Genomic DNA, 23,489 nt, shown 5'->3' on the forward strand with positions numbered 1-23,489 from the left:
GAGCCTCTTCTCAGGGCCCTCCCTGCCTGGCAGACTTTGCCTCCCTTCCTGTGTACCTCTTACACTACTGTGTGTGTGTTCTTCTACAGGAGTTCTTCTGGATTCCTGAAAGCCAGAAGGTGCCAGAAGGCTTCCCTCTCTTATCCCTCCCTCCCTTCCCAATCCATGTTCCTTCCTTCACTCTGTCCCTCCCCCAGGGAGCCCCTCTCTCATTCTGCTCCCCTCCACCTCTCCCTAGGCAGTCCCCTCCTCCACAGCCCATCTCTTGTTCCTTCTCCTCCTCCCCCCAAGACCAGACCAGCTAAGTCCCATTCCATTTTTAGATGACTGATTGTGATACCAGCTCACTTCTCTCACTGGCTGAACGGACAGCTGTTCCATCCTTCCCTGCTCCACCCACCAAACACACCCAGACTTTTCCCCAAGGCAAAATGCCTACGACAGCTTTCCCACAGAAATGCCTGTTGGTCAGGACAACCCTTATGCCCAGTGAACTCCCTATACACCCAAAAGAAGCAGCCACTGCATGTGTAGAAATTACAACTTTATTTCCACATTTGTGGCAAAACTTTGCCAAACAATTAAAAATTTTTCACCAAGTCATAGACATATATGTGAAAATCATCGTGAAATTTGATAAAACACACAGACGGCTGTGCTTCGACTTGGTGAATCACCATGCCCACCCTTTTGGACCCATCATCTCTGGTGTACTCTACAATTTTGCCTATCAGACCATGCATAAGTTCCGGGTCCCCATCTAGTGGAGGATCCTCATTGAGCTCCGGCACGACACGGAGGTCACCCTCCTTATAGTCTTCCAGAAGCTGGTACATGTACAGAATTGGGTCTCGCTCATAGGTAATATAAAACCAGGCATTCAAGATAGGCGCTTGGGCCAGAACCATACCCTTCCATTCATCCTTAGTGCCACGCTCACTCTCAAATAAGTGCTCTACTGCCTTGCCAATGATGCTATCTGCAAGGCTCGGATCTGGGACTTGGAATGGTTCTACAGGGTCAGACAGAACTTTAAGGGCCAAGATCCTCTGATCTTTATGGAGTTCGAGCCCATACACACAGTCAATTCCATCATATTTCACCAGATACAGAGAGGGCTTTATGGGCACCTGCTTCAAAACAGTTCCTCTCCATTGGGTGACAGGCTCATCCCCTTCCTTCCACCCGTGAGAAATTCTGCAGCCCACGATGTTTCTTTCGGCCGGGGATGAAGATCTGCTCCTCTGCCTCTTCTGAGCAGCTTTTTTCTTGGTCTGCTTTGCAGTCTCGGTGGTGTCGGTGTGGAGTCCTGCAGCGGTGCAGGTTTCTTGTTCTCTGTCCTCCAGGGTCACAGAATTCAGGGCGCTGGGTCCTGGGTCCATGGCTGTGGAGGGGGAAACAGAAGAAACAGCTAAAGAGCAAAACCCCAACTTCTTCCTGTTTGTAGCTTCCACACCAGGGGCTGGTCCCTAACTGTCCCCCCAAGGAGCCTAAGGACAATGCTGGAAACCTGGCTGGAAGCCTGCTGATGTGCTGTGCTCTCCTGGGTTCCCTGGGGCTTTTGGGAAGGGCTGAAGAGTGGCAGAGGGGCAGCGGATACTGGCCAGGATTAGGAACTCAGGAACACTGTAACAGGCGACTCTTGTACCCTGTGCTCTGCACCCAGCTAGTGGCCACAAGCTCCCTGGCCTCCGCTCCCCCCCCCCCCCCGTGGCGACCGGCACAAACCTGTTTGGACGCGGAGCAGAGAAGCGCGGCAAAGCGCCTCTCCTCCCTCCACCTTCCCCTCACCTCAGTGCCTTGAGGGGGCTCAACCTCTGGCTACAGCCCCCGCTCTCTACCCAGCCGCTTCTGGGTACCCACCTCCGGGGTTCTCCGCGCTCATTCCGCAGTCTGTCCGGGCTCCTAACGCCGCCCGTCCCTGCCGCCCGCGGCGGACCTCCTCCCCGAGCGTGCCGCCTGCCCACCGCTACTCTGTTTCTCTTGTGCGTTCTGTCTCCTCCCCCACCGTTCCTTCCGGGCGCCCACCTAGGAATTCGTCTTGCTTCCTGTCCTGTCGCCGGGGTCCAGGGTTCCGCGCTCGGGAGGGGGGGGGGATCGGACACCTTGCGGCTGCCTTAGTTCAAAGCCCGTGGCGAAGGCGCCCAGCCTTGGTAATGCTCCCCAAAGTCGAGAGGGGAGGATCCGCCGGCCCGCGGGCTAGGGCTGTCCGGAAGGGTGGCGGGGCAGGCGCTGAGGGTGTCCGGCTGTTGGTGGGCTCTTGGGTCCCTCCGCCTTCCTCTCCTGGAGGCGGCTGCCCTGCCACCTTGGGATTCCACCAACTGCTGCTGCAGTCTTAGTCCCCTCCCCTTTCCCGGAGATCAGCTTCCTGCTGTATACCCCCACCCACAGTTTTAAACTTCTGTTCCCTAAGAGAGTCTTAGGGTGATCAATTAGTTCTGCCTCCGTGTCTTTGCAAAACCATTGTCAACCTGGTCCAGAACCCTCTCTTGGTTCCTTCTTCAATTTCAATCCTTTCAGTGACGCTTTCCATCTGCTTTTCATCTTTCAGCAGTTTACTTTTTCTCTTCGCTATCGTCCTCATGAAGTTATTCTGTGTACACGAATATGCCTTCCTTTTCATTGGAGAAACTTTGAAGGGAGATATGTGCTAGCATATAGGCTGCGGTTTTGACCTAGTCTTTACCTAACTTTTACTGACTGACCTTTCCCCACCTTTAATTGGGTGGGCTTTTCTCTTTTCCTTTCCCCCCTCTTTTCCACTTTATGGAAAAATAATCATGGTTATAGCTAGAGCACTAGGTAAATTTCTTGAAACTGACAAGAAGAGCATAATTTCAACTCTATCTTTCATTTCCTAGTCCTCACAGGAAAATATTAAAATTATTTCATTTTCTTTTTTCCTAGTAGTTCTTTCTAAGGACATTTCTAAGGACATTCATGTTTTTAAATTAGTTTTTCTTTTTTATTTAATGTATGATTATTGCTTATTCAATTGTGTTATCGTTTTCGATGTGTAAAATTTGATTTTGCAGTGATCTGTAGCTTTCTCTCAATCTCTGAGTTTTGGGAGAATAGTTCCTCAATAACTGGTAATGAAATTTATTCATCAGAATGTAAATCTTCGAGGAACATCTTAAGTTCTGAGAAGAAAAATAACCAATTTATAATCCGTGAATTAAGACCAGGTCTCTAACAAATATAGGAGTAATAATTTAATATTTTTATAAAATTGTACATCATCAAATCTGTTCTTGAATTGATATTTGGTTAATGAAAACTGTAAAATATAGCAAAATCAAATAGCAAAAAAGCTAATAAACAGATTCAACACCCTATAAATAATACGAATATTTAATAAGTACTCATGGTATCTGAAATACAAGATATTTATTTTAACAGCACAGCTGGTTTTAAGTCAATACAATAATGACTAAATAGTAAAAGAAGAGCAATAATTTTGATTCAACATTTAAAGATACTAACCTACTGTTGATTTTTTTAAAGAGGTCTATACCCAATGGCAATGTAAGAGAATGTTCATTCTGTCTTTATAGACAACAATCAGCAGTTATGCGATACTTTCTCTAAGGTCACACACAGCTAAAGCTTATACCTGAGATGATTATCCTTGCAGTCCTAACTGTGGTGGTTTGAATAAAAATGACCCCATAGGGAGTGGCACTATTAGGAGGTGTGCTCTTGTTCGAGTAGGTGTGGCCTTGTTGGAGTAGATGTGGCTTTGTTCAAAGAAGTGTGCCACTGGGGGCAGGTTCTGAGGTTGTAAATGCTCAAGCCAGGTCTAGTATTTCTGTCTCTCCCTGCTACCTGCTGATCCAGATATGGAACTCTCAGCTGTTCTCCAGCACCATGTCTGCCTGCATACCACCATGTTTCCAGTCACATGTCAGGACAGACCATGTTTTTGTTTAAAGGAATGTGGACTTTGGGACTATGGATTAGAAAAACAGTTGAACACTTTAAGATGGTGAAGATGTAAATGAATGAGGGGGCCATGTTCCAGCCACAGCAAGTAGAAGAACTTGGCAGCTTTGGCCATGTGGTTCTGGCTTTAGAGTCAAGGATAGAACCAGCCCAAGAGAAAGAAGTTTGTTGCAGTCAACAAAGCTGTAAGGAGTCGGAGATTTAGAGAGCGCTCTGACATCAGTCATGGAGACGCAGAGTTTGGAGTTTGCCCAGCTGGTTTTCAGACTTGCTTTGGTCCAGTATTTCCTCACTATGCTGCCTTTTTCTGTGATATGTTTTTGTTTTTTTGTTTTTTTTTTTTTGTTTGTTTTTTTTGGTTTTTCGAGACAGGGTTTCTCTGTGTAGCTTTGCGCCTTTCCTGGAGCTCACTTGGTAGCCCAGGCTGGCCTCGAACTCACAGAGATCCGCCTGCCTCTGCCTCCCGAGTGCTGGGATTAAAGGCGTGCGCCACCAACGCCCGGCGATATGTTTTTTTTTTTTTTTTACTTTGATTTTACAGGAGATTACAGTAAGAGATTGTGAGAATCTCAGAAGAGACTTTGAAGGTATGACTTTTAAACAAGTTTGGATTGTTATAGACTATGGAGACTTTTGAAATTGGGCTTAATGCATTTCTCCATTATGATATGGCTACAAGCCTGTGGGGGCCAAGGAGAGGGATTTGGTGGTTTGCAAGAAAATGACCCCATCAGTTCATAGGTAGTATTACTATTAGGAGGTGTGGCCTTGTTGGAGTAGGTGTGGCATTGTTGGAGGAAGTTTGTCACTGGGGTGGGCTTTGAGGTTTCAGATGCTCAAGCCAGGCCCAGTGTGGCATTCTCTTTGTTCTTATTTTTTTAATTAAAAAATTTTTTATTCATTTTACATACCAACCACAGATCCCCTTCTCATCCTTCTTCCTACTCCCTTCCCTTCCTTTCTGACCCACCCCCGATCCCCTCCTCTAAAAGGTAAGTCCTCCCATGGTGGGATAGCAAAGCCTGGTACATTTAGTTGAGGCAGGACAAACCAACCCCCCCTATCCGCCCCCCTCTATCAAGGGTGAGCAAGGTGTCCCACCACAGGTAATGGAATCCAGAAAGCCAGCTCATACACCAGGGATAGATCCTGATTCTACTGCCAGGGAACCCTCAAACAGTCCAAGCCACACAACTGTCTCCTGTATGCAGAGGGTCTAGTCTGGTCCCAATGGCATTCACTTTCTGCTGTCTGCTGATCCTAATGTAAAACTTTCAGCTCCATCTCCAGGGCCATGCCTATCTGCATGCCACCACATTTTCCTCTATGATGATGATGGACTAAACCTCTGAACTGTAAGCTGTCACCTCAATTTAATGTTTCCTTTATAAGAGTTGCTGTTGCCATGGTGTCTCTTCACAGCAATAGAAACCCTGAGTAATACAGAAGTTGGTACCAGGGATTCTGGTATTGCTGTGATAGGACAGACCATGGTCATGGTGTCTCTTCAAAGCACTAGAAACCCTAACTAAGACAGGGGATCTTATCCAGTTTCCTTCCCAACAGTTGAACCCTACCTTTTAGCCTTTTGTTTCCTTTCTGTATCTGGTTTATGTCCCTTGGCATAATATTCCAAAATCCATCAGTTTGAAATCTATCCTTAAGAGATGAGACCAAGTAAGAGCTTGTGTCATTGGGTATATGCACTCAAAGGAGATAGTATGAATCCAGTACCTGCCTTTTCTTCATTTCATGCCTAGCTATGGGAAAAATTGACTTCCACCACAATGAGCACACACAATGATGTATTATGCCATCATGGGGACAAAGCAGTGGAGCCAATTTGTCCTGTGTTGAAACCTCCAAAACTATATATTCTTTTTAAGTTGATTTGTGTTATAGTAATGAAAATATGATTAATGCAGTGGACAAACTATAATTTTACTTATCTACCTTTTTTTTTGGTTTTTCGAGACAGGGTTTCTCAGCGTAGCTTTGCGCCTTTCCTGGAGCTCACTTGGTAGCCCAGGCTGGCCTCGAACGAACAGAGATCCGCCTGCCTCTGCCTCCCGAGTGCTGGGATTAAAGGCGTGTGCCACCACCGCCCAGCTAGATATGTTTTTATTTTGCTTAGATTTATATTAAGGGAAGGATTGTTTGGCCATATGGTAGTTCTATTCTTAATTATGTGAGGAATCACTAGTGGTTTCCAAAATGGTTGTAAGATTTTATATTCACAAATAGTAGATAAGAGTTCCGTTTTCTCCAAGACCTCAACAATTATTTGATTTTCCATCATTGCCATTCTCGTGTGTGTGTGATGTATCATCTCATTGTGTTTTGACTTGCATTTCCTTGTGATGTCAAGCACTTTTTCAGGCACTTTACTGGCTAATTTTTAGATAAATATATATTCAGATAATTTCTCTATTTTTATTGGGTTATCTTTTATTGAGTTGTAAAATTTCTAAATATAAATATCTCATTAGATACATAACAAAGAAATATTTTATTTTATTGGGGGCTTTGTCCTTTCAGTTTCTTTTTTATTTTATTTTATTTTATTTTACAATACCATTCAGTTCTACATATCAGCCATGGGTTCCCCTATTCTCCCCCCTCCCATGTCCTCCCCTTACCCCCAGCCTACCCCCCATTCCCACCTCCTCCAGGGCAAAGCCTCCCCCGAGGACTGCGATCAACCTGGTAGACTCAGTCCAGGCAGGTCCAGTCCCCTCCTCCCAGATTGAGCCAAGTGTCCCTGTATAAGTCCCAGGTTTCAAACAGCCATCTCATGCAATGAGCACAGGACTTGGTCCCACTGCCTAGTTGCCTCCCAAACTGATCAAGCCAATCAGCTGTCTCACCTATTCAGAGGGTCTGATCCAGCTGGGGGCCCCTTAGCCTTTGGTTCATAGTTCATGTGTTTCCATTCATTTGACTATTTTTTTAAATAATTGAGTAAAACCGAAATTTATTATAAGCCACAGTTGTCCTAGGGACCTCCATGCTATATATATATATATATATATATATATATATATATATATATATATATATATATAGCCTCTATAGTTCTATGGGTTGTGGTCTGATTGTTCTTTATTTTATATCTAGAATCCACTTATGAGTGAGTACATACCATCACTGTCTTTCTGGGTTTGGGTTACCTCACTCAGGATGATTTTTTTCTAGTTCCATCCATTTGCCTGCAAATTTCATGCTTTCATTGTTTTTCTCTGCTGAGTAGTACTCCATTGTGTATATGTACCACATTTTTTCCATCCATTCTTCCATTGATGGGCATCTAGGTTGTTTCCAGGTTCTGGCTATTACAAATAGTGCTGCTATGAACATAGCTGAGCATGTATCTTTATGGTATGAATCAGCATTCCTTGGGTATATGCCCAAGAGTGGGATGGCTGGGTCTTGAGGTAGTTCGATTCCTAATTTTCTGAGAAACCGCCATACTGATTTCCACAGTGGTTGTACAAGTTTACATTCCCACCAACAGTGGAGGAGTGTTCCCTTTACTCCACATCCTCTCCAACATTGGCTGTCATTGGTGTTTTTGATCATAGCCATTCTGACAGGTGTAAGGTGGTATCTCAGAGTCATTTTGATTTGCATTTCTCTGAAGATTAAGGATGTTGAGCATTTCTTTAAATGTCTTTCAGCCATTTGTAGTTCATGTTTTGTGAATTCTCTGTTTAGCTCTTTAGCCCATTTTTTAATTGGACTGTTCAGTACTTTGATGTCTAGTTTCTTGAGTTCTTTATATACTGTGGAGATCAATCCTCTGTCAGATGTGGGGTTGGAGAAGATCTTTTCCCATTCTGTTGGCTGTCTTTTTGTCTTATTGACTGTGTCTTTTGCCCTGCAAAAGCTTCTCAATTTCGAGAGGTCCCATTTATTAATTGTTGTGCTCAGGGTCTGTGCTATTGGTGTTTTATTTAGGAAATGGTCTCCGGTGCCAATGCGTTCAAGAGTGCTTCCTACTTTCTTTTCTTTTTTTTTTTTTGTTTTTTTTTTTTTTTTTTTTTTTTTTTTTTTTTCGAGACAGGGTTTCTCTGTGTAGCTTTGCGCCTTTCCTGGAGCTCACTTGGTAGCCCAGGCTGGCCTCGAACTCACAGAGATCCGCCTGGCTCTGCCTCCCGAGTGCTGGGATTAAAGGCGTGCGCCACCACCACCCGGCGTCTCCTACTTTCTTTTCTATTAAGTTTAGTGTAACTGGATTTATGTTCAGGTCTTTGATCCACTTGGACTTGAGTTTTGTGCATGGTGACAGATATGGATCTATTTGTAATCTTTTACATATTGTCATCCAGTTATGCCAGCACCATTTGTTGAAGATACTTTCTTTTTTCCATTGTATAGTTTTGGCTCCTTTGTCAAAAACCAGGTGTTCATATGTGCATGGATTAATGTCAGGGTCTTCAGTTTGATTCCATTAGTCTGTATGTCGGTTTTTATACCAGTACCAAACTGTTTTTATTACTATAGCTCTATAGTAGAGTTTGAGGTCAGGGATGGTGATGCCTCCAAGGGTTGCTTTATCGTATAGGATTCTTTTAGCTATCCTGGGTCTTTTGTTTTTCCATATAAAGTTGAGTATTTTTCTTTCCAAGTCTGTGAAGAATTGTGTTGGGATTTTGATGGGGATTGCATTGAGTCTGTAGATTGCTTTTGGTAAGATTGCCATTTTTACTATGTTAATCCTACCTATCCATGAGCATGGGAGATCCTTCCATTTTCTGATATCTTCTTCAATTTCTTTCTTTAGAGATTTAAAGTTCTTATCAAAAAGGTCCTTCACTTGTTTAGTTAGTGTTATCCCAAGGTATTTTATATTATTTGTGGCTATTGTAAAGGGTGATGTTTCTCTGACTTCTTTCTCAGCCCTTTTATCATTTGTGTATAGGAGGGCTACTGATTTTTTTGAGTTGATCTTGTATCCTGCCACTTTACTGAAGGAGTTTATCAGCTGTAGGAGTTCCCTGGTAGAGTTTTTGGGGTCACTTATGTATACTATCATATCATCTGCAAATAGTGAAAGTTTGACTTCTTCCTTGCCAATTTGTATCCCTTTGATCTCCTTTTGTTGTCTTATTGCTCTAGCTAGAACTTCTAGTACTATATTGAATAAATATGGGGAGAGTGGACAGCCTTGTCTTGTTCCTGAATTTAGTGGTATCGCTTTGAGTTTCTCTCCATTTAATTTGATGTTTACTGTTGGCTTGCAATAAATTGCTTTTATTATGTTTAGAAATGTTCCTTGTATTCCTGATCTTTCTAAGACCTTTATCATGAAGGGGTGTTGGATTTTGTCAAAGGCTTTTTCAGCATCTAAGAAGATGATCATGTGGTTTTTTTCTTTTTTCTTTTTTTGGTTTTTCGAGACAGGGTTTCTCTGTGTAGCTTTGCGGTTTTTTTCTTTCAGTTTGTTTATATGGTGTATTACATTGACTGATTTTCGTATGTTGAACCATCCTTGCATCCCTGGGATGAATCCTACTTGGTCGTGATGGATGATTGTTTTAATGTATTCTTGGATTTGGTTTGCCAATATTTTGTTGAGTATTTTTGCATCAATGTTCATGAGGGAGATTGGTCTGTAGTTCTCTTTCTTTGTTGCATCTTTGTGTGGTCTGGGTATCAGGGTAATTGTAGCCTCATAAAAAGAGTTTGGTAGTGTTCCTTCTGTTTCTATTGTGTGGAACACTTTGAAGAGAATTGGTATTAGTTCTTCTTTGAAAGTCTGATAGAATTCTGCACTGAAACCATCTGGTCCTGGGCTTTTTTTGGTTGGGAGACTTTTGATGACTGTTTCTATTTCTTTAAGGGTTATTGGTCTATTTAAATGGTTTATCTGGTCTTGATTTAATTTTGGCATGTGGTATTTATCCAGAAAATTGTCCATTTCTTCCTGGTTTTCCATTTTAGTGGAGTACAGGTTTTTGAAGTATGATCTGATGATTCTCTGGATTTCCTCGTTGTCTGTTGTTATGTCTCCCTTTTCATTTCTGTGCCTTTCAGTTTCTTAAATGTGTGCTTTGAAACGTAAAAGTTTCACCGGGCGGTGGTGGCACACGCCTTTAATCCCAGCACTCGGGAGGCAGAGCCAGCCTGGGCTACCAAGTGAGTTCCAGGAAAGGCGCAAAGCTACACAGAGAAACTCTGTCTTGAAAAACAACAACAACAAAAAAGTTTCATTTTGACAAAATACAATAAATATAGTGTCTCATTTGTTATTTACTTTATTGCTGTTATATCTGAATATATATTGCCAATCCAGGATGAAGGAGATTTACACTTACCTGTGGTGAATTTTGTTTGTGCTCTAACAAATAAAGCTTGCCTGAGGATCAGAGGACAGAGCTAGCCACAGAGTTAACCATAGAGGCCAGGCAGTAGTGGCACACACCTTTGATCCCAGCACTAGGGAGGTGGAGACAGGAATATAAGGCAGGTGGAGACAAAAATCTCGAGGCTCCCTTCAGTCTGAGGATTTACTTCTCTGAACTCTCAGCATTTACTCTGATATCTGACTCCGGGTTTTTATTATTGAGACCAATTAGAATTCGTGCTACGCTTACCTGTTTAAAAAAGAGTTTTGTCTCAAACCCTTACATTTAAGTCTCTAATACATTTTGAGTTCATTGTCACATACTGGGGAGGTAAGATTCTCACTTCATTGTTTTTGCATTTGACTACCCATTTGTCACACCATTTGTTCTAGTAGTACAATATTGAAATGGCAAGAACAGACTTATTTGTTTTCTTTTTTACCTTAAGGGGGAAGTAGTCAATTTTTTTTCATTAGCTGTGATATTAGCAGTACTTCATCAGAAATATCCTTTATGAGATCTAAAGACTTCTTTCCCTTCAAGTGGTCTACCTGTCTGTGGTGAACAACCAATAGCCTGAGTTGTTGGGGGTTTCCATGGGACCCCTTTGTCCAACAATGCAATTAGGTATAACTCATTTCTGGCACTATAGGTTTCACTTGGTGGCTAGAGATGTATTGTTAGGGCTTTGTTTCCCCCATTGTGTGGTGATTCCATTTAGATTTCTTTCATGTGTAGATATTTTAAGATGCTTCTACTGTAGTAAGTTTCCATATGACCCTTAAAATGGCCATTAGTGTTAGCTGTCACTCCCCATATTTCCTCCTTACCCACCTCTACCACCCCATCTCCATTTAATCCTCCCATGTCCCTGATGCTGAAGACCACTACATCTATATAACTCACTGAACATGTAGAAATCATGTTGGTGCCTCTCTAGAGCCTAGTGTTCATTGTACTGGAAGGTACTCTGCGTGTTACCAGACGAGAAAGGTAAGCACTAACCCAGCAAATAGCCCTGTGATCTACAATAGTGAGCTGCCTGCATGATATGTAGTTCATATAGTGCAGAAGTAACCAACCGCTATATAACTGGATTTAAGTCTTACTGCATGAAATGGAATCCATGCCCAACATTGCTTAGATGGCCAAGAACCTGAGATAGGCCATGCCCCCAGGAGAAAAACAAATACTATTCTTCTTCTAAAGGAACATAGCAATAAAATGACTCCTGATGATATTCTGCTATACCCATAGATCAGTATCACACTCAGCCCTCAGTAGAGAAGTTTCCTTTTGCAGGACATGAGAACTAATACAGAGACCTATAACTGAGTTCTAAGAGTGAGAGACCTTAGAACACTCAGTCCTAAATAGGATGTCTGCATAAAATCCCTCCCCATAGGGGTCAGGGAATGCCATGGAAGAGGAGACAGAAAGATTGTAAGAGTCTATGGGGATAGAAGACACCAAGGAAACAATGCCTTCCCAACACAACAGGAATGATGCACATACAAACTCACAGAGACAGATAGGGTCCCAGAACTGAGAGGGGAAGTGGACACAAGCCCCATCCTTAACCCAGAGGCTATCTCCAAGTGTCAGCCACTCTCAAAGGAAAAACTACTTGTTTGTTTTTTTTTTCTTACAATGGTATACAAACCACATTTCAGGGCAGGCCCCATGCCCAGCAAATAGACGGCCAATCCAAAACGAACTCAATAGTATTTTTGGAGATCATTTTTTGTCTTATAGTTCTTTAGGCATTTTTTTTTACCATGTTGATCTTTTGCTTATGTATTACAGTTTCTGATTTTGTTTTCTAAAACATATGAAATTATACTTCCTTTTATATTTGCATTTCTCTATTGATTAATAATAGGGGACATTTTTTCCAAATATTTGTTGGTCGTTTCTGTGTCTTCTTGGGAGAAATGTCTATTCGTATCCTTTGCCCACTTTTTAATTGGTTCATTTGATATCTTTCTATAAAGTTGAGTTCCTGAAACATACAGAGAAGGCCAACCAAAATATTGGAAACACATGAACTGTGGACCAATAGCTAAGGAGCCCCCATGGTACTGGTCTAGGCCCTCTGGATAGACGAGGCAGTTGTTTAGCTAGAACTGTTTAGGGGGCCCCCAGGCAGTGGGATCAGGATCCATCCCGGGTGCATGAGCTGGCTTTTTGGAGCCCAGTGCCTATGGTGGGACACCTTGTGCAGCCTTGGTGCAGGGAGGAGGGGATGGGACCTGCCTCATCTGAATGTACCAGGCTGGGCTGACTCCTCATGGGAGATGGGTTGGGGGAAAGGCTGGGGTGTGGGAGGAGGGAGGAGAGGGGGATCTGTGGTTAGTATGTAAAAGAAATAGAAAATTTAATAAAAGAAAAAAAAGTTGAGTTTGTGATATATTTTGAATATTAACCAATTATCAGGTGTATGTATGACAATTTTTTCTTAATTTATGGTTTTTCCCTTAACTCTTGATTTTTTAGTTTATTTTGCTGTGCAGAAGCAGTTTTAGTTAATGTGATTATATTTGCATTTTTTATTATTGAGAATAGAATCTAAGAAAATCATTGCTCAGACAAATACCATGTAATTTTCTAAATGTTTTCTGCTAGTAGTTCTACAGTTTCAGGTTTGAAGTTTATCTTTAATCCATGTGGAATTTATTTTAGTATATGGTGTTAGATAATGGTCTAATTTCATTGTGCAAAAGGACAAGCAGTCTTCTCATTTTGCATTTTTGCCACCTTTGCTAAAATCCCTTAGCTACATATGCTCTTTTTTTTCTGATCCATTTGTTGATGAGTCATTTTGCATGCCGCTGTCACACTGTTTAATTACTATTGCTTTGTGCTACAGCTTAAAATATGGTAGTGTGATTGATGCTTCAGCTTTGTTGTTTTTCCTCATGACTTTTTTTTTTGATATTCAGCATGTTTGTGGTTTTCTGGAACTTTAGAATACTTTTTCTTTGGTCTATAAAAAATAACATTGATATGTTGATAGTGATTACACTAACTTGCATTGGAAAATATGTATATTTTAACAGTATCTTTGTTTCCTTCCACTTAATTTATGAACATTTTATATAGTTTTCAATGCATAAATATGTCATTCTATGGTTATGTATATTTTAAACACTTGTGAAACTCTTACAAACGAGATTGTTGTCTTGCTACTTTTTCAAAAATGTTGTTATATAGTATAGAAATAGTACTCATTTTTTACTGTTGAGTTTGTATCCGCTACTTTATTGTATTTATTTATTAGTTCTCGCCATTTTGATGAACTCCTTAAGGTTTTCTATATAAGATCGTGCGGTCAGCAAAGAGTCAGAGTTTGACTTCATCATTTCTCATTAGGATGCTTTCTATATCTTTCTTCTGCCTAATTGTTTCAGTCAGGACCTTAAATGTTGTATTGAAAAGATGTGGCAGCAGTGGGTAGCATTGCCTTGTTCTGGATCTTAGAGGAAATGCTTTCAATTTGTGCTGGTAGAGTGTGAGTTTAGCTGTAGTTTTCTCATATGTGGCTTTCAGTGTGTTGATGATAGCTCCATTTGCCATGTATTGCCTTTATTATATTGTGGCACTTCTTTCTACTACACATTTTTTGAGAGTTTTGATCTTGAAAATATGTTAAATTTTATCATAATTTTAATATGTTATATGATAATATTATTTTGTACTTTATTCCTCTAGGCTTAAACAATTATGCATATAGAACCCTGTTTGCAGCTTTCCTATAAATCCCTCTTGATCACTGTTCACTGTCTTTTAAAAAGTGCTGCTGAAGCCGGGCGGTGGTGGCGCACGCCTTTAATCCCAGCACTCGGGAGGCAGAGGCAGGCGGATCTCTGTGAGTTCAAGGCCAGCCTGGTCTAGAGAGCGAGATCCAGGAAAGGCGCAAAGCTACATAGAGAAACCCTGTCTCGAAAAACAAAAAAACAAAAAAACAAAAAAACAAAAAAACAAAAAAACAAAAAAACGTGCTGCTGAATTCAGTTTTCTAATATATAGTAGTATGTCCATCTATGGCCATTAAATATATAGGCCTATAGTTTTCTTTTTATAACCCTGTGGTTGAACCATCATGGTAATAATGAAATCATAAAAAAGAGAGTATTATGGAATATCTTAGAATTAATAAATGTTTTGGTACTAGGATGTACTGTAACAAGCTGTAATATACACTAAAATGTGAAGCTTTGGAATTTGAAAAATGTCAGAAAGCAAAAAAAGAGAAAAAAAAAGAAGAAGCCGGGGCGGTGGTGGCACACGCCTTTAATCCCAGCACTCGGGAGGCAGAGCCAGGAGGATCTCTGTGAGTTCGAGGCCAGCCTGGACTACCAAGTGAGTCCCAGGAAAGGCGCAAAGCTACACAGAGAAACCCTGTCTCGGAAAAACCAAAAAAAAAAAAAAAAAAAAAAGAAAAATGTCAGAAAGATTTTTTGAAATTCTTGGTAGAACAAATCTATAGGTCTTTGTAAAGACAGCTATTTAAAAATGCAGATCAAAAGTGATTTTCGGCCGGGCGGTGGTGGCGCACGCCTTTAGTCCCAGCACTCGGGAGGCAGAGCCAGGTGGATCTCTGTGAGTTCAAGGCCAGCCTGGACTACCAAGTGAGTTCCAGGAAAGGCTCCAAAGCTACACAGAGAAACCCTGTCTTGAAAAACCAAAAACCAAAAAACAAAACAAAAAGAAAAGTGATTTTCATGCAGTCTCACACAAAAATGAGGAACATGCTATTGGAAACTGTAGAAAATGGTCCTTGCTACAAAATGATAGACAACTTAGCTGAACTCTGTTCTGTTGAAAAGAAAACAAAACTTGTAAGGGAAGAACTTTGGTATTTATTTGAGAAAATTCCTCTTTTGAACATTGTTACTGTTTATTAATTAGCCATTATAAAGGGGTTCATTGTGACTTTTTTTTTTTTTTGGTTTTTCGAGACAGGGTTTCTCTGTGTAGCTTTGTGCCTTTCCTGGAGCTCACTTGGTAGCCCAGGCTGGCCTCGAACTCACAAAGATCCGCCTGCCTCTGCCTCCCGAGTGCTGGGATTAAAGGCGTGCGCCACCACTGCCTGGCTAATTGTGACTTTTTTTTTTTTTGCATGAATGTACTATGCTTTGATTATAATTGCCTCCTCTCCATTATCTGAGGAAATTTCTAAGCAAAATACTGAACATACTACCTTTATTTTTCTTATGGCATATAGCAAAATAGGAAAGAAAGAGATACGCTGAAAAAGATTGTTCTTAAATAAAAGGGATACAAACACGAATATTTAGAATATCTATATTGTATAAAAAAGCATATTCTATCAAGTATACCACAGTTGTGGTTGGACAACTTTCAAAAAACACAATTACTACAATAATGAGAAATGTTCCATAGTTTGGATCTTAGATAGTCTTTAAAGCCCTATATCATAAAGACCCAGTCCCCAATATGATACTAGGGGAAACATTAAGAGATTTAGCATAGTGGAAGGTTATCAGGTCTTGTGGTATGTTATTCCTCATAGCTTGCTCAGCCTGTGTCTTAGTTAAGGTTTATATTGCTGTGAAGAGACACCATGACCACAGCAACTCTTATAAAGATTAAGAAAAACATTTACTTAGGGTGGCAGCTTACAGTTTCAGAGGTTTAGTCCATTATCATCTTGACAGGGAGCATGGCCTTTGGGAGTATGGTGGTGTGCAGGCAGACACGGTGTTGGAGAGGTAGCTGAGAGTGCGCAGGCAACAGGAAGTGATAAGACAGTGGATGGTAGAGCATATATGAGCCCTCAAAGCCCACCCCCACAGTGACACACTTCCTCCAACAAGGCCACACCTACTCCAACAAAGCCACACCTCCCAATAGTGCCACTCCTTTTGGGGGCCATTTTCTTTCAGCAGCCTGCTTTCTTACACAGCTCAGGACCACCTGCCCAGGGTGGGTAACACACATGTACTAGTTTTTTGTTTTTTGTTTTTTTTTTTTTACAATATAGATATTCTACCTTTTATTTTTGAAACATATAACTTGTTTGTTTATTATTATTGTTATTTTGTAAAGGAGCTCACAGTTGAATTTGACCAGAGTCTCAGAGGAGTCTTTGAGCCTTTAGAGACCCCTGAGGATTGAATTAATGCATTTTGCATAATGACATGGACTCATTGGGAGTCGGGTCAGAAAGTTAAGAGTTTGGATCTGGAATATCCTCCAAGTCTCCAAATGATTGAAAACAACAAAAAACATTGGCCTAAGATTGGCAGTATTGGAAAACAGTGCAAACCTTAAGGGTGAGACATAATGAGGTGTCTTATGCTCTCTAGAGCAGGCAGTCTAGGGAAACTGTGAGATGTCTTCTAGTCATCAGATGAGTGGCTTACTCCACCAGATGCTCGCATTACAATATGCCGCTTTGCTAAAGAACCAAGGCAATTGATCAATCCCCGAGTCACGATAGGAATGTTCCCTTTATAATTTGCTGCTAATACGGGCAGATTAACATAGAATGTGGCTAGTATATCCAGCAATTATAGCACTAGAAAGGCTGCTGAATTAAAAAGAGGAGGACAGAGAAAAGATCAAATGAAGGAAGGCTGTCAGATTTCCAGGGTCCTGTGCCAGGGGCCATGTCAGAGGAGCTGCAGTCTGCAATGGAACATATGGAGTTCAATTCACTGAACAGCAAAGTTAAACCGAGAAGAGGCAAAGCTCCTCCCTGGGAGTTGGGGCTTGTCTCCAGAATGGCCCTTGCTTCTGCTGTGCTTCCTCCTGCTTGGTGCTGTACTGTCCCTGCTGTATGCGACACTGTGTGCTTACTATGTGAAAGGATCCCATCGTATCTAGTACAGTGTGATTGTTTCATGGGGAAATCTCACTCCTCACTGGGCAACTTAGTTGCAGATCATAATGAAGATGACTTTTATAAGAGCAATGATGATTACTTGAATCAGTGATTTAATGAACTTTCTGAGTCAGCCCAAAAGATACAGGTGGTTTAGGTTATTCTGCCAATTGCTCCAAAAAGAGATACAAAAAAGGGCAAAAACCAGGCTAGAAGTCACCTTCCCCTTTATTAGATATGAGATTTGCAGAGGATGAAAATTAAGAACAAGGAAGTCTCATGCATTATAGACCCATGAATTCTGCCTGTGGAAAAACAGGCTAATGATCAAAGAAAGCAATCATGTCCCTACACCCAAAGGTAGACCTGAGTTCCTTGGTCATATAGCTTAGAGAATTAATCATAGGTTTTGGTATGCACCTTGAAAAAAAAAGTTGTGAAAGGAAATTAAATGACCCTATTGTAAAGAAAAATAGTTGGTTAGCTAGACCACTTGTTTAAAGTTTTGTAGGAATCTGCTACATTGAAACCACAAAAAGCTGCTTGTCAGTACAAAAGGAACTGACTGAAATATCCATGGCTTGCTTAAAACTTTGTTAATCAGTAATAAAAGAATCATTGCTTTGGGGTGAAGATGTTATGGTGGGAAAATTAATACAAAGGAAAATGTTTACTTGTGGGCTTCTAAGAAAAATATGTAACTTGTGGTATTTTTTCTTTTTATTTGTTCATTTATTTATTTTTATTATTAATTTTTAAATTTATTTTACATACCAACCAGTTTCCCCTCCCTCCTTTCCTCCCATTCCCTCCTCCCCGTCCTTTCTTCCCCACCCCCATCCACTCCTCAGAAAGGGTAAGGCCTCCCATGGGAGTCAACAAAGCATGGCATATCAGTAACTTGTGATCTTAATGTGATTTCCTCCTGTGTAAAGATTTTCATTTGTTCCTGGAAAATATGTAACTTGTGGTTGTGAGGGAGCCTTTTCTTGCATAAAAATTTTTGTCTTAGAAGGTATAAAAGGGATAAGAGAAAAGTAAGATGGACAAAAGAGAACAGCAGGAAAGAAGAAAAAGAAGGAAAACAACAGGGTAGAAGAACAGAACAGGGAGCGAACATAGAATAAGCAGCAGAAAGAGAAAAATAAAATGAAGATTAAGCTTTGCCCCTCAGATAAAGTCCCTGTGTGTGTGTGTGTGTGTGTGTGTGTGTGTGTGTGTACAGCAGCAGTAGTAGTAGTAGTAGTTGCAGTATTTCCCCGACTCCACACCTCCTCTCCAGTTTCTCTGACCTGCAGGGAGCTGGTCCTCTCGGCAGTCCTCAAAGCAGGAAATAGATCAATAGACCTATTCAGCTTTAGCTTTCTGAAAAGACAAAATTGAGGGTCTGAAAAGACACTGAGACAAATTAATAAAATGAGGGTTCTAGTACCACCACCAGAGCCCCTCACGTACATGTGCATAAGGTTGAGTGCTGGAGAACCATTACCTCTTTGGTTCTGGATAGTAAGGTCACTTCTTCTGTTCCAGGAGACAGGACAGTTTCTCCATGACACAGTTGGCAGGGATGCCACCCAGGGAGTGGACTGACACCCTGATGATTTTGAAAGACAGAGAGAGCATTGAATCCATGATGTCTATTCTGAGATTTAAAAATCAATGGAATTGAGACAGTATAATAATAGCACATGCCTTTCTGGCTGAGGCAGAGGATCACAGAGTGTTCAAGGCCAGCATGAACCTTATAGTGAGTTCCAAGGTACCCCAGGTTACAGAAAGAGACTTTTTCTCAAAATAAACAAACAAAATGAAGCCCAAATTTATCCTTTTAGTTTTAATATTTTTCTTGTTTCACATGACCCCCCCTTCCTTTAAATTTCTCTCTTATTAAAATAAAATGTCAGGGAAAAGAGAAATTGGAGCCCTTTGAGCAGAGGAAATGATTCCAACCTGCCAGCAGCCAGCAGGGATTAATAAAATAACTCAACATTGTAAGACCTAAGCAGAGATCAGAAGTCAGAACAAAGGACATTTGAAAACGTCCACATTGAAGTCCATCAGAATCTCTCCTTTTTTATTCTTTTTTAAATTTTATCTTTGAGATTGTAATATAGTTACAACATCTCTCCATTTCCTTTCTTCCCTCCAAACCCTCCCATATACTCCTCTCAGCTCTCTTTCAAAAGCATGGCCTCTCTAGTCACAAATCCTTAGTGTGTGCATATATGTTTATTGTTACTAAGTATAACCTGCTCAGTCTGTAGAATGTTTGCTGTATGTATGTTTCCTTTTTTCTTTTCTTTCTTTTTTTTTTGTTTTTTTGCTTTTTGAGACAGGGTTTCTCTGGGTAGTTTTGGTGCCTGTCCTAGGTCTTACTCTGTAGATCAGGCTGGCTTCGAACTCACAGAGACCAGGCTGGCTCTGCCTCCCGAGTGCTGGGATTAAAGGCATGTGCCACCACCGCCCGGCATAAGTATGTTTTCTTGATAGTCTCACAGGAGCATCTACTCATTGGGCTTTTTCTTGTTGTTGCCCCCCTACCTGCCCTTGGTCAACAAGGCTGGAATTGAGAGTGATGAACCCAGAATTTACTTGCAGGCATTTTGATAACTGTTGGAGTGGCTGGGATCACAGTATGAGGTCCCTTTCAGATGGCATCTAGAGAGGGAGAGAGAGAAGATATTTAGTAATAATAATTTGTTGCTTTTTTTTTTTTTTTGGTTAAAACAATAGTGGGCTTGTCCGGCGGGGTTGTAGGTGCTGCAGTGTTGAAAGTGTTGAGCCAAAGTTGTAATGTCCTGTATCTGGACATTTTTATTACAAAGAAGAAAATACTAGTGGGGAATAGTCTGAAAAACATCTCATTTGGAATCAAGTGTAAGCCCCTGATCTGTTTTTAAAAATATCAATCATTTTAATCTTTAGTTATACTTTTCTCTTGGGTGTTTAAGACCATGCAGATGGCCAAAATTAACTTTTTTTTCTATCAAGATAAGTTGAGGATCCTGATCTCAGGAATCACTTGGACTTGGGAGGATCCCCCAGCTCCTATCAGGGTTTTTTTGGGGGTGGGGTGGGGATTAATTTAACACTTTGCTTGACTTGTGGCTTCATTTGAAAGCATTAAAGGCAGTTTCTTCTGTGTTGACTCTCTCTTCACTGGTTTGAGCCCCCTGGTATGGTCTCCATGACTCCCTAAACAAGAACACAGGTGATTTGCCAGAACTATACAGCTGTTTGATAGATGCCCTTCAGTCTCTTGAGACCTAGTTGACCATGGAGGGCAAGGGGCAAAATAGTCTCTCTTTGAATCCCTCTATCTACATTTGTATAGGCCAGGTATGGTTATTGAACACCCAGAAGGTCAGGTACACTACTCTGAAACTTTTAACTTTTGTGTAATGTTTAGCTAATGCTTGGGTAAAACCCAAACACTTCAAAACAAAACTATATATATATATATATATATATATATATATATATATATATATATATAGTTTTTCTTTTCCTCTGCTTGAAAGGCTCTGATTTCACTTCTTCCCAACTCTTTCCCTGCCTTCCTTGTCTCTCATGTCTCTATATAAGCAACAGTCAGAGATTTTCTTTTCTTCCTATACTCAAACTCTCATAAATGAAGCTATTGGTACACTTTTGGCATTCCCTAGGTAGTCTCAATGAGGAGTTAGCGTGTAATTGCCACACCTGACAATTCTAAACAGTTTGAAGAAGCCCGATAGATCAGTGTCCCAGTTCCCTAAATGGCAGAGGAAGTGAATAAAATAAGTGATAGAAACTGGGCAGGCAGTTTGGGGAAGCTCACATATGTTTGGAAAGTGTTCTACCCATTGAGCTATGTACTGAACCCATATTTCTGAGAGTTTAAGCCATAATGTATGTGATACATTTTACACTGGCCCTCAGAGTGTTATACATATTACTCACTTTCCTTGATAATGTAATCGAAACTCATAAAAATAAGTTATTAATTTTCCTACTGTTCCATTTATTGCCAAGGAGCAAAACCAGTATGAAACACAGATATGATCAGTATAAATGGGAAATAATATCTGGACAAGAGGATCCCTTAACTTCTACTATCTTTGGACTCGTGAAGTTGCAGGCAGGTTGAAGGGGAAAGACTTGGAGTAGACAAGTATTGATCGAAAAAGCGTTTGGGTTTACCCAAGCTTTAGCTAAACATTACACAAAAGTTAAAGTTCCAGAGTAGTGTAACCCCTGATGAGGTGATCAGGAGCACAGGCATGTGATAAAGCCTTGGCTGAGCTCCACCCAGCACCCACCATTAAGGAGGCCTCTAAGTGGAATGCAGGTATTCATTAAGAGTATGTCCCACATATGAGGAGTCTAGAGACCTCCACTCCAGCTTCTACTGAGACTGTAATGTACTGGCTGTGCAAAGATCTGTCTTGGAAGGGGCAGCTTTACTAATGAAGCCTTCCAAACAAAGAATTTACAATTGCCTATGATCGATCTGAAAATTTGGGTGTATGAGTTTGGCTTAAAACTGAACTATTCAACTTTATTCCTTGATTTCCCAAGGCCTGAATAAAAATAATAAGCTCCCCTCATCATGGATTCTTAAGAACCAGGTTTTTGAAAGGCGCTTGAAGACATAGAAAATAATTTTAGGCCATAGAAGGATTGTTAGAATTCCTAGCCACACCCCTAAAACCGCCTATGTGCTAGCAAGATGCTTAGTCATCCCAGGGCCTTATGTCCTATATAATTCGTGCACTGTGTGATCACGTAACTTGCGTGCAGTGTGATCACATAGTCTAAGCGCACGTGTGGCATAGCTAGTAAGCCCATATGCACATGTGCAGAGTGGGGTGGGGAATCCATAAAAGCAGGTTCCACTTACCCCTCCCCTCTCTTCCTGCATGATCTTTCCATAGGCCTAAGTACCCCCTTCTATTCCCTTCCCTTCATAAACTCTTATAGTGGGTTTTGTTGTACCTCGGTAAACAGAGCCACTTAATGAATAACAAGGATCAGCCTTGCCGGGAAGACTAAATGTGACCATGAACACTAACTAACCAGTGTCAAGCCAAGGAAAGACATTCTAGAGCTCATCTACATTTATGCTAGAAAACTAACAGGCTTGTAAGCTTCTAAGAGCTTCATATTGTACTAGTTTTATTTACACAGTACATGACAAGATGTTAGAGATTATAATAAAGACTATTCCTTAGTAGGCCAGCAGGATTCAAACACTATTGAATTACTGAACAATACATGAGCCAAATATCTTAGTTAGGGTTCCTATTGCTGTGACAAAAGACCATGAACAAAAGCAACTTGGGGAGGAAAGGACTTATTTCATCTCACACCCCTCATGTCACAGACCATCACTGAGGAAATCAGGGCAGGAACCTAGAGGCAGGAGCTGATGCAGAAGCCATTGAGGGATGATCTTTACTGGCTTCTTTCTTAAGGATTGCTGTGTGTGCTTTGAAAGAAAATGGTCCCCAAAGGGAGTGGCACTATTAGGAGGTGTGGCCTTGTTGGAGGAAGTGTGTCACTCTGGGGGTGGGCTTTGAGGTCTCTTTTTCTCAAGCTTCCCTCAATGTGACAGTCAGTTGCCTCTTCCTGTTGTCTCTGAGTTGAGATGTAGGACTCTCATCTCCATGGTGTGTGTCTCTTCCCAGCAATAGTAAACCCTAACTAAGACAGAAGTTGGTACCAGGGACTGGGATATTGCTGTGATAGGCTGGACCATGTGTTTGTTTGGAGAAATTTGGACTTTGGTACTTTGGATTATGAAAGTAGTAGAATTCTTTAAGCACTGCTTAATGGAACATACAAATAGAAGCATGGAAGACAGAGGTACTACGACTTATTTGAACTGCCGGGGGCTCACTCAAGAGGTTTCAGAAAAAAATAGTATGCTGCCTAGAGATCATTCTTGTGATATTTTGGTGAGGAAAGTGGCTGTCTTTTGCTTTTGTCTGCCTGAAGCTAAAGTGAAAATTTTCGGATTAATTTCATTGGCAGAAGAAATCTCAAAACAGCCTAGTATAGACTCCACTATGTGGATACTAGTGGTAACTCTAATGAAGATTTATAATGAAAAGTAGCAAGCTGAACAAGGTAATACAAAAAAGTACATTTTGAGGAGAAAAAGAGTACCAGAAGTAGACTGGAGCTAAGTCCTGTGTTCAAGGAGATAAACAGATTAATAAATGGAATAAAGGGAGTGGTGACTTCAGGGCAAGATCCCACGCAGTTAAGTTGCCAACTTATGGAAAGGAGTTAAAGAAAACTTTAGAGCCAAGTGTGGTGGTACACACTTTTAATCCCAGCACTTGGGAAGGCAGAGTTTGAGG

General features: G+C 41.1%; 1 protein-coding gene across 3 annotated transcripts; it reads right to left on the reverse strand.

Annotated features, from left to right (window-relative positions):
- Positions 1-529: 529 nt before the first annotated feature.
- LOC114702893 (spindlin-2-like) lies at positions 530-2,307 on the reverse strand. Of its 3 annotated transcripts, none has more exons than XM_037198991.1 (2): positions 2,029-2,307; positions 530-1,384 (listed from the first exon to the last, which is right to left on the reverse strand). In XM_037198991.1, the coding sequence occupies exon 2, from the start codon at positions 1,380-1,382 to the stop codon at positions 582-584; it is 801 nt and encodes a 266-aa protein (XP_037054886.1). In that variant the 5' UTR covers positions 1,383-1,384; positions 2,029-2,307; the 3' UTR covers positions 530-581. The 3 variants fall into 3 exon arrangements, with proteins under 3 accessions (XP_037054886.1, XP_028739343.1, XP_037054887.1); XM_028883510.2 differs by lacking the exon at positions 2,029-2,307 and adding an exon at positions 1,864-2,011; XM_037198992.1 differs by lacking the exon at positions 2,029-2,307 and adding an exon at positions 1,511-1,594.
- Between the last annotated feature and the right edge of the window lie 21,182 nt (positions 2,308-23,489).

The sequence above is a fragment of the Peromyscus leucopus genome, chromosome X (genome assembly GCF_004664715.2).
Source record: "Peromyscus leucopus breed LL Stock chromosome X, UCI_PerLeu_2.1, whole genome shotgun sequence".
Classification (NCBI taxonomy): domain Eukaryota; kingdom Metazoa; phylum Chordata; class Mammalia; order Rodentia; family Cricetidae; genus Peromyscus; species Peromyscus leucopus.